General features: G+C 38.9%; 1 protein-coding gene across 4 annotated transcripts in view; it reads left to right on the forward strand.

The window, feature by feature from the left end:
• Positions 1-10,844, forward strand: part of src (SRC proto-oncogene, non-receptor tyrosine kinase) — a 30,221-nt gene extending 19,377 nt beyond the window's left edge. Inside the window, exons 4-14 of one of the 4 annotated variants that reach the window (XM_086276485.1) lie at positions 224-241; positions 1,273-1,371; positions 2,287-2,313; positions 2,495-2,598; positions 4,452-4,601; positions 4,779-4,934; positions 5,801-5,980; positions 6,347-6,423; positions 6,506-6,659; positions 6,942-7,073; positions 8,329-10,844. In XM_086276485.1, coding sequence (XP_086132611.1) covers positions 224-241; positions 1,273-1,371; positions 2,287-2,313; positions 2,495-2,598; positions 4,452-4,601; positions 4,779-4,934; positions 5,801-5,980; positions 6,347-6,423; positions 6,506-6,659; positions 6,942-7,073; positions 8,329-8,537 — 1,306 coding nt within the window. In that variant the 3' untranslated portion in view covers positions 8,538-10,844. The remainder of the gene's footprint in view (positions 1-223; positions 242-1,272; positions 1,372-2,286; positions 2,314-2,494; positions 2,599-4,451; positions 4,602-4,778; positions 4,935-5,800; positions 5,981-6,346; positions 6,424-6,505; positions 6,660-6,941; positions 7,074-8,328) is intronic. The other 3 variants (XM_086276483.1, XM_086276482.1, XM_086276484.1) reach the window with 3 other exon arrangements.
• The last annotated feature ends 797 nt before the right edge of the window (positions 10,845-11,641 follow it).

Below are 11,641 nucleotides of genomic sequence, written 5' to 3' on the forward strand. Positions count from 1 at the left end.
CTCTCCCTGGCCTCATTACTGTGCCTCATTCAATACACAGTAGTTCAAGTAGTTTAGGTTCAAAGCTTTATCATATGTGCTGTGCTGAAGTCTGTTTGTTCTGCGTACTTTGCTATTCTGCCACTGCTCATAATATGCTCTCTGTATTTCTCCAACGCTCTTCTTTTTCACCATTTCATCTCTCTTTCCCATTTCTCCTTCACAAACCATCACATTTTGATAGGAGGAAGGTGAACTGCAGGTTTGTGAAGCTTCTCTACGACTGTGTTTAAATCAACCATTTGTGAGCCTGTGTTCTTTGTATCACATGAAGCATATGTGAAACTGATGCCTCTGCCCTCGCCCCGTAGCAGTTGGTTGAAAGCCTTGCAGCACTATCAATGGGAGGCAAATAATCAAAGCAAATAAACATATTGCTTTAAAATTTGACTTGTGAATATAGTGCTGCAAAGCTTCAACAGCTCAACCTCTCGTAAAGTGTAGCCTTCATGCACCATCAGTCTGCCTTTTGCAATATCCATATGTTTCTATAATTACTAGGGATGGGAATCACAAGAATATCATCCCCTGTTGTGATATGGCATGAGTACACTGACAGTAAACATCAGCATTTTTATTAAAGCGTGCAAAGGGTCTAGATGGAGTCCCTTTGCCAGTTTGACTTACCAGAATCACTGCTTCATTTACCGCAACTAATTATGGATCATATCAAATGAAAGAGGGTGAAGGGAACAGAAGTTAACTAACATGTGCTGATGGAAAAGAAACTCTCAGAGGGGAAACTAGCCGGGGGAAAGCAAATCAGAGAACTAATTAACTGAACCGACACGTTATTATATAATAATATTAATTGAATAAGGATGATAATACATACCCACACTGACACCACAGTGGTGTACATAATTGCTGCATTTTGTCATTTCAGGGATATCTTTTCCTCACTTACAGATATCAGGATGTATTGTAGGCGCATAGATCATGTTGCTGTTGTGTGCAGTAAATTATGATATTATCATTTTGTTAGTTACAGCGATTCCCAACCATAGTAATTGCATAACAGAAAAAGAACCTGGGCTGACTTTCATCAAGCTTCTCCAAGAGCCAAGAGCTGAAATACTACAGCTATTGCAGCAGTTACTAAAATTGCAAAACAAACTCTATCCTTTCATTTATGGTCTGAGACACTTGATAAACAGCCCGAAAATTCACATTTGTGTTTTGGACTTGTGATGAGCCTTGGTAAAGCTGTGTGTTATCATTTCGTCTGTGCAGAGAAGGGGACTGGTGGCTGGCGCGCTCCCTGACCACCGGAGAGAGCGGTTATATCCCCAGCAATTATGTGGCTCCATCTGACTCCATCCAAGCAGAAGAGTAAACCCCTTTATTTTTTTTCTCTCTCTCTCTCCCTCTCGATGTGACACTTATCTGTCTTTCACCAAGTGCATGGAAAGATTAACCCTCAAACTTTGTGTTCTTTGGAGCTTTCAGTATTATTACTTTTATTGTGAATTAGAAATTTGACCTTAAAGGAATAGTTTTACATTTTGGGAGGTAATTTTATTTCTTTTTTTTTGCTGATAGCTATGTAAAATTAGCACCAAAGCTACAGCGAGTTCACAACAGCTAGCCAGGTTCTCACTAAAAGTAGTGAAATACATGAACCTAACCATTTCAAAGCGACTACTGCTACATATTATTAGTTTGAAGTAATGAGGTCAGTGTATGTGGAAAATAATACTTCAGCCAAATGCTTAGGCTTCTAAATACTTGATTTCAGACAGTCTCTTATACTCTGTGCTCCGTGTAAAGGTGGATGTCTATTATATGGTCATATCAGGCACACGGCTCTGGCTGTGAGGGCAGAAGCACCACCAAATAGTCAAGTCCAAGAATGCTGGAAATGAGTGTCACAGATCCCATTTAAAGCTCACTATGAGGCTACGAAAGTAGTAGCAACTGAGCAAAAGGACTAGAAAGAGCATAAAAATTGGGCTTGCTGGCAAGTGAACTTTGTTACTATTTGACTGTATTTGCCTCTGTTACCAGTCTTTAAGGTAAGCTAAACTAAGTGAGTGTCTTTGTAATGTAACACTGACTTGATCTTGGGCTTGATGCTGGGATGAAAGTCATTACACCGAAATCTTAAACTATCCATTCAACTCGCTGTAGCTCAGAAACCACTTTCTCTGCTAAACCTCTCATGCTAACCTGCTTGCTTACAATAAAACTCACAAACTAACTTTTTGTAACAACTTCGTTTCTCACCTTTGCCTCTTTCTCCATCAGTCATCTCAAACTGGCTCTAGAGTCCAGGTAAGCAGCTGTTGCACTGTAGGCACTTGTATGCACTGCATCTGGAATAACCGAAACCTTCTGAGACTATAAGCGAGTTCAGCCTCGATTTCCCATTCCCTCTCTTTCTCCCACTCATATCTCCTTCCCCTCACCAATCTGCTCCCTTGTGTCCCATGTGTTGTGTCTTGACCTCAACCAGGTGGTACTTTGGCAAAATCACACGCCGCGATTCTGAGAGGCTGCTGCTGAGTTTAGAGAACAGGAGAGGGACTTTCCTGGTGCGAGAGAGTGAAACCACCAAGGGTAAGTTGAATCACAATTGAAACTGGAATACGGTGAAGTATCTGAATGACTTAGTTAATTTGTTCTCTAATCAGAAACTCCCTGTAACTACTATTTTGGCATTGATCATCAGACTGTTCGTTAAATATATCTGGTCTTGGTCGTAAAGTAGCTCTAAAAATGAAAGCTGTGCCAGCATCTACAACATTACTTTCCTTACTTCCTTACTCAATCGTATTTAAACATCACCTAGATATCCTTTTTAGATTTTCTAAAGTGTAGTTTGTGTACAAACTGATCCCTTAATCTGTTAAAAAAACTTTGAACAAACAAAAACATTATTGCTTCTGGAAATTGTAAGAAAGCTATAAAAGGTAATTCACCACAAGCAAGAATCAAGAGATCATGTGTTATCCCACTGATTTAGCTGATCTTCCCACTAACTCATCCACAACACAGTTTTAAAGGGATATGATTTGCATGTAGATATACATCAGTGTCGGATTGTTTTGTTTTTTTAATATATTTTGAATAAAAGTGTACTGAACTGAAAACACAGAATCATACAATATTAATATTTAATGTGCTGTAGGAGAGTTTCTGATTGGAGCTCTATTGTAGGTGGAAACACCATCAACATCTGTTAGTTTGCAGTGCAGTGTTTCCAGTTTTTAGTCATACAATAACTAGTTGAGGTGTTTCAGGCATGCAAGCTGTGTACATGTACTTTTTGTTAAGACAAGGAAAAAGTTAAAAGCTTGCCTGCATTTTTTTAGGATCTGTGATTGTTTTTCTGATTTTAAAAAGTGTTTTTTCAAAGCACACTCATTCCTATCGAACAAAACTACTCCTGAATCAGTGACTTCTGATATCCTTCAAACACCAGCCCTCGGCTTTCTCACAAGTTTTCCTTTATGACAGAGTATGAGAAAGAGTAATTGTAAATGTAAAACTTTTAGGGCCTGGGCATGTAGATTTTTATTTTTAAAACCAGTCTACCAGGGAACTTTTTTTAAAAATCTCAGAAACATAGTGTGCAGTTATTTTTACACCTCTTCGTGTATCTTTCTATGAACTTGTAAAATGTTCAGATTTCAAAATGAATTTTCTGTTCTGTGACATATCAGACTAAAAAGGCACCGAGGAGAAGAAAGCAAATTCTTTCTACAGTAAGGCAAGCCTCCGTGCTGCTCACTGTGCTCCCCGCTGTGCCGTGTCAGTCATGTGGCAACGTGGGTACAGAAGAGAAACAAATCAGGCAGATGGGAAAAGGTTGGATGTGATGCCTGTGGGACTCAGTGTAGAGAGATGGTTCTGATAGGAAGCTACTCTGATGCTGCTGCTGCTGCTGCTGCAGCAGTAAAATAGTCTCTTCGGGCTCAGTCAGTTGTGTGTATATGTCGTGTGTACACACTGGTACATTACAGGATTACTGTTATGGAGCAGATATATGGAATCTGGAGAGACTGAGAAAAGATTGAAGGTAGGGAGAGATAGGCAGAAGGGGAGTAGGTGGGTGAGCTGGAGCAGAGGCGAAATACTGGGTGAGTGAGTGAGACAGAATTAGGTCATTGTGGAGCTGAGGCTATACAACCACAGGCCATATTGCCCAGTTCAAAAATAAAGAGAAAGGCTAGGCATCGCCTTGGGCCAAATCTGTGATTCAGACTGTTTTTTGGTTGACCAGCACTGCCCTCTGGTGTTGCAATGAACACACTGCCCACAAAAATGGACTCTTCATTCTGAATGGCAAATGTTCTGTTACTTTCCACCAGGTGATTTAAAAGAAAGAACACAGATTTAACATCATTCGATGAATCAATGCTATCAATGTCTTTGCTACTTTGTGTTAATTGGTTATCATTTTCCCCCAGGTGCCTACTGTTTGTCTGTATTGGATTATGACAACACAAAAGGGTTAAATGTGAAGCACTACAAGATCAGGAAGCTGGACAGTGGAGGCTTCTACATCACGTCACGCACCCAGTTCAACTCCCTACAGCAGCTTGTCAATCATTACCGCAGTGAGTTCAGTGCAGACAAAATGCTTTTTAGCTTCCCCAACAGAGTCTTTAGTAATTACACAAATGAGCAGAGCGGCTCTAATATTCATTCACTTATTCTTTTAGTTAAACCTTTCCTGTGTTTCCTGCCCATTATTTGCTTTACCACTGACCAGCTTCACAATCTTCCCTCCCCAGAGCATGCTGATGGATTGTGTCACAGCCTAACAGACATATGTCCTGTACTGAAGCCTCAGACTCAGGGCTTAGCAAAGGACGCCTGGGAGATCCCGAGAGAGTCTCTCCGTCTTGACATAAAGCTTGGACAGGGCTGCTTCGGCGAAGTCTGGATGGGTGAGTCAGGCTTTATTCCTTTAATGGATATTCAGTTATTTTCTCTGGTCACAGCTATTGTAAGACCAAAGTGCATAAATTATTTTAGCGCTGCATGACTGAAAAATTGCACAGCTATAACTATTACTGCTGTAACTGATAGCTGATTCTGATTAGAATATTATTGCATGATCACTGTTGATGCCAGGGAAAATAAAATGCCAAACGTTTTAGAAATTTGGCCAATATGCCCTTTAAATATGCCGACGTCACTTCTGGAACATTTTCAGTGTGGCTGCTTTTTTCAAATTGTTCAGTAGATCTTTGTTTCTGTCGCTTTGCATTTTTTCCACTACAGTGTGCAATGAATCTTCTCCAGTGTATGAAAACAATGACCTGTCAGTTAGAATTTCATTTTGGGAACGTGGATGAACTGACAGGGAGGCAAATTAAGTGTAATGGAGGTTGGTGCTGGTGCGACCACAAAGCTCTTGTGTTTTCAGGCACACCCAGGTATGCTCAGGTCATACCTACTGACTGTCCTCCCACAAATGTCTTAAGGCATAACAGTAGAAATCAGCAATCATTTGTCTTTCCCTTTGGGGCAAATTCATAGTGAAAAAACAGGAGTCTTCCATTTGCTTGAGCTCTGACTAATTACTGGAAACTACCAGTAATTAGCTTTTAAGCAGAAATGTTTTGTTGTCAGAAAAGGATGGTCATGGAGCAACATTTAAAAAAGCAACCATATACAAGACTGTCCAGAGGTGCATTAGAAAATTATTTAACACTTAAATGACTTCAGTTTTAATGGGGGAAAGCTGGAGTTGAATTAAGTTCTAACAATCAATACTAATGTTATACTAATAACATTTGTTTTTAATCAGGAACATGGAACGGTACAACGCAGGTGGCGATTAAGACCCTGAAGCCCAGCACCATGTCCCCAGAGGCCTTCCTGCAGGAGGCTCAGGTCATGAAGAAACTGAGACATGAAAAGCTGGTTCAGCTTTACGCTGTGGTGTCTGAGGAGCCGATTTACATCGTCACAGAGTACATGGGCCAAGGTCAGCGTGGGGTCCTCACTTGGCCACATTTAAATATTTTTTCAGAGTACATTTTTTCATTTGTAAATGTAAATAAACATGTGTTGTACTTAAAATATTATTTGATTATGACTCATCGAAATCATATTTCTAAGTCTAATTAAAAGATGGACACGTCTTAAAAAAGGGGATGTGATTAAGCAGAAACAGCCAAAAATTGAGCTAAACTATGATGTGTTTACTGCCTGGGAAAAAAGAAAGTTCTAGACAATGAATTTATTTATAAATAAACATCATTTCTGCATACATTTTTTTCAAAATTTAAAATGAATTTCAGGAATTTTATAATCACAGTGGTGATTAACTTATTCTAATCCGCACTAACAGGTAGCCTACTGGACTTTCTGAAAGGGGACATGGGTAAGATGCTTCGCCTTCCCCAGCTGGTGGACATGGCCTCACAGGTCAGTGCAAATAATATCACGTTTTATTATTTAATTGTTTGTTACTTTTCTGTTATAAAACAGAGATTTGCCCCTTTCTTAGATTGCTTCAGGGATGGCTTATGTCGAGAGGATGAACTATGTGCACCGTGATCTAAGAGCTGCTAACATCCTGGTGGGAGATAACCTGGTTTGCAAAGTGGCTGACTTTGGTTTGGCTCGCCTCATAGAGGATAACGAATATACTGCCAGGCAAGGTAAAAGCATAAGTGTAAAAAAGACAGCATTTATTTTATCATGCTGTTTCTCGATGTGACACAGTAGCCTTTCTCTCTTTTTCTAACACCAGGCCAAATATAGAGTATTTCAAAGGCATCACATATCTAGTTGGATTTTGTTTCTTCACTTTTGTGTAAGGAATCAGTGATTTTGTGATGTCACAGCTGTTGAACAGCAGGAAGCTCTGCCAGTTGGTTTTTTGTTTCAGCCTGTTTACAATGATCTAATTTCAGCCTCCTGATAAACTTGTTCTTTTGCAGGTGCCAAGTTTCCCATCAAGTGGACGGCCCCTGAGGCTGCGCTGTATGGCCGCTTTACCATTAAATCAGATGTATGGTCATTTGGGATCCTACTGACTGAACTGGCTACTAAAGGCCGAGTCCCATACCCAGGCAAGTATAGATAATTTTGTTTAAGGCTTTATTATGGTTGAAGGAATTTGAACCTCAAAACTTAATGCTTAAAGGAAATGTATGTTTATTTTTTCCCTGTGAGAGACTAAATAACACATAAAAAAATCAATCCTAAAGGTCATTTGAGATCTAAAACCACTGGTGGGCAGATAATCCCAGATTATAAACCCACAGTAGGGGTGTCAACCTTTGGAGGTTGTTCTGAGGATCATTAACCCACTATTGGTCATTTGACCTGGATAACCTACACAGACTGTGCATTTCCTAAATTTGGTAACTGTAACATTTTTGGCTTTTCAAAAATATTCACAACCCCTTTTTAAAAAAAAGGTCATCCTGTTTTTAGTAACTCTCAGGAGTCCTTCTGTTTATGAAGTATGTCAGTTTCGTGGTCTCTTCATAGTCAGTGTTTGCTGAAGGACCAGCCACAGCTTTCAAAATGCTGTTAAAGAATGGAGAAAGCCTGCATTTGTTTATGATGTGATTGAATTCATATGTGGGTTATATCCGAGGCCTTTGTTGACTATCTAGTCAGAATGGAAAACTCCCACCAGCTCATCCTTAATAGTACTAGCCCTAACCAGATTCTTGAAAGTGGTCATCTGCATCAGTTAGCCCACCTACCACGTCCATCAAGAGTCAGTCTTAGTTTATATTTATTTTTATTATTATTATTTTTTGGCTCGCTCCTAATGCTTCATTGTATCAATCTTATTGATTTGTGGTCGTGTTTCAGCGTTCCAGTTCTTGAATATCGTGGCACCAGAGAATAATGGGTTTCTGATAGTCTTGTGTTTTTATAAAAAATGGGAAGACTGTAGAGTTTGGCTGCTTCACAATAAAAATAAAAAGTGTAACCACTAGGGGGCATCAGTTAGCATGCACTCAGAAAGGTTTCTGACTGAGTGACCTGAAAGATTTGCAAGACAGCCATAATAAGAGCTGGTTGACTTCTCTAAATGCTCTGTGACATCATACAAATATGAAAAAGTTACAAATTTTGTGTCTTAAGAGTAAGTGCTGCTGTAATGTCAGCCCTTAGGAGTTTTATTAATAACTCAGTGAAAGAAAATAATTGTAAAATATGCATAAAAATAATAAAAAGATCAGAATACACACTTACCTAATAATTCTGTATTCTGTGTATAGCATAAAGATGTCTTACTTAGTACTCCAACTATGGATATAGTTTTTCAGCTGCATACCTTTCATAATGCTTTATTTTCTCTACCAGGTATGGTGAACCGGGAGGTGTTAGACCAGGTGGAGCGTGGTTATAGGATGCCGTGTCCAGCAGAGTGCCCCGAATCCCTTCATGAGCTGATGCTGAGCTGCTGGAGGAAGGAACCTGAGGAGAGGCCAACTTTCGAGTACCTGCAGGGCTTCCTGGAGGATTACTTTACCTCCACAGAGCCTCAGTACCAGCCAGGAGAGAACCTGTAACCAAGCTGGCAACATATCTGTGCACACAGTATGGATGTGCATAACTGAGCATGTGCATCGTCTTTAAAGTGCATGGATAATTGTGTATGGGGCGGTTGTGTTTTTTGGGGGTTTTTTTGTCCAATGGGGCAAAGAACTGACACATATTTGGGTACAATCATTGATTCTGAGTGACATCAAACCAATCAGCAAAATCCAGTCTTTCCAAAGTCTCTCCAACATTTCCAGTTTGAGAGACTGTTTTCAAGGTATGGTATTATTTTTCAACAACCCAAAACAGGCAAAGAGGTGTGTCTGCCTTTTATGTGTTTGTAAGGTGTCCTAATAAGCCTTCCTCGTGGGTTCTTCCTATGTTATTTCTCCTGACTGATCTTATAATTATCACCATCAATTACACAACATGGCCTACAAGACAGCATATCAGTCAAACATGGGTGGGTGTCCAGAGAGTTAAGTTTATTGGTTACAACAGGATGTCTCTTTTCGCCACATTTTCTTTGGGATCCCCTTCGAAACGCACACGCTCAGACGCCGTCTTCCATTTTTCTGCTCAAGAAGCATCTATGTGGTACCAACATCAAATTTTAAGATATTATCGATCTCTTTAAAAAGAATTTGCTATTATACCTGGATTAACTGGAAATTTTCTATGGTAATACTTCAGTTTTTAGCACCACACTTCCCCTGTGCAACATTGAGGCTTGTTTCTGGATTGCTGTGAGATTTTGTGATGTGAAAGTCTCTTTCACCAGCTGGACTAATTGAGTTATTGCTGTGACCAACATACAGCTCAATGCAAAGAAGAAAAGAGGCCGTCCCTGTCTCTATTTGCTAATTGTGACTTTTCTTAATCTATAAAGATAAATGGCTACTGATCACTAAAGATCATCTCAGGATGGAGAAAACAAGAATTCTTCTGTGAGGATTTTTGTGCCAATGAAAAATGTCTTTTTTACTCTCTTCTACTGTGTAAAAGTGTATTTTAATACTCCGGACTTTTCTTACAATGAAGCTTGTGTTATCTAAACAGAGGTTATGCTGTTCTGTTCTTCTTAAAGGATAATCCACTGTTTGTGAGATCCTGCATCTGTGTACACTTTTGGATCACAATTGGATCACCAGCATGCATTTTAATCTGTAGATTTACTTTCAAGCATTCGCATTAAAATCAGGTGAATGTCCCCGCGCAGTTCTCAACTTCATGGATATGAAGACGATTTTTAACCAGCAGTAGTATTTCACTAATGAGTGCAAGTTTTCGGACAATGTTACACTGGAGATATTGTCATTGTGTTCTTATTGAATATGATAAACGAGCAGCAGTATGGTTATGCCTCCCTGATGCCTATAGGAGGCAGACTACAATGCTTTCCCAGGACCACGGTGGCAGGTATAACAAAAAAAAATTGGCTTCTTGAAACCTAATTGTAAATATTCTTAATGATAATATTTGTATATATCTTTATAATTTATTACTTTAAAGAATAACCCAATTGTTTATTTTGCTTTCTGGTACTTTTCTGGGTTACATAACATCTTAAAGTATAAGATTAATCATAGTTGCAACACTTCTGAGCACAGGTATGTTTCTTGTGCACGTATTTCTGTGAAACCTTTCTCAGTTGAACATTAACGTGCCAGTTGTTTCTCGCCACATACTGATAATCTACCAGCATCGATGCTTCCCATAATACAATCAATACCACAATGTTTACATCGTGATGACCTTTAGATCATTTTGATGCTGCTATACAGGCTGAGAAATTAGCAGGTAATCGCGTGTCATTCTTGTCAGACATATTGCTTTCATGAATCTGTTTGACAGTGTTGTGCTGCCACCTTCTGTTGTTCCTCGAGTGGGCTCTCCAGCCGGGATTTCCCAAAGCACTGCTGGTTAAGGCTGAGTAACTCCACGCAAAAGGATGATGCAGCTGCCATGAATAGGAGCTTGATATCTGTGTTACATCTGCTGTGTTGCACGGATAAAGAATGCAATGGCCTGCAGGTGTAGTTGGGTTGTTTGCATCGTTCCCTTTTCCTGCTGTCTCATTGAATGTTTGAGCAAAAGTATGGATAAAGTGCATGAAAAAGATCATATAGTCAGTATGCAGCCTTGCTAATAAGCCAAGGACATTTCCTGTGGGGTTCTGTGGGTCTCCTTTCTGGCTATGCAGATATTTTAAAATCAGTGATATTCCTATATATACTCTTTTTCTACTGTATCCAATGGGAATTTTCTCATAAATAACTCTTTGTTAAATCCTACTGATTACTGTTCAAATTTGAATAAAATTTGTATACTGCCTATGACACGCGCTTTTGTTTATTAACTGAACAAATGCTTCTTTAAAAAAGAAAGAAAAACACTCACACAAAGCAGTAATGTACACAAAATACTTGATTAACCTTTTCTAAGACACAAAGGTAATCTTCCATTGACCTAGAAAAAGATTTGAAAGCATATTTATAGCGACATGCAACGAACAGTAGTGTCAATTTTTTTTATCTACATATAAATAGTCTAATTACAAGACTTTTGCATAGTCTTTATTTCTTCATATTTTGTTTCCAAGGAGCCACATTTTTTCTTAATTTTTAAAGTGCTTTTAAGCAATAGTTCTTTCAAAGTTTTTCTCTGCATATCTTGTCTGGTTTTTCACTCATTTTCAGTCTAGTCCTTGTACCTGAATATTTTAAGAGGAATGTTTTTTTGTTTATTGTGCCACTTAACAATGAGCTGAATCATTCAAGCCTAAAATAGACGCCTAACTCACGGGATGAACCGGTATTGTGTCTACACATAACAACTTGACAGCTAACCAAAATTGTATCTTTAGGCATTTTGTTAGTAGATTCCTGTCACAAGAGCACGTAACTTGTTCCCATTTGTTTAATTGAATCAATGAAAAAATACCAAAGATAATACAGTTTGACAGGCATAAATTTTTTTGAACCAGCAATGTGATTCCTGAAGATTTTTAGCAAAAAAAAGAAAAAGAAAAAAAAAAGGCATATCTCAGTATGGTGTACAGTCTGTCTGTACAAAAGGTGAATGGTATCTAAAAGTCATGTCCTTAAGAAACTGGAAAAATCCCAGCAAAGAA

The sequence above is a fragment of the Aulonocara sp. 'chitande type north' Nkhata Bay genome, linkage group LG20 (genome assembly GCF_057382095.1).
Source record: "Aulonocara sp. 'chitande type north' Nkhata Bay isolate Kocher_YH1m ecotype deep benthic linkage group LG20, A_spYH_male_GT1.1, whole genome shotgun sequence".
NCBI classification, from domain to species: domain Eukaryota; kingdom Metazoa; phylum Chordata; class Actinopteri; order Cichliformes; family Cichlidae; genus Aulonocara; species Aulonocara sp. 'chitande type north' Nkhata Bay.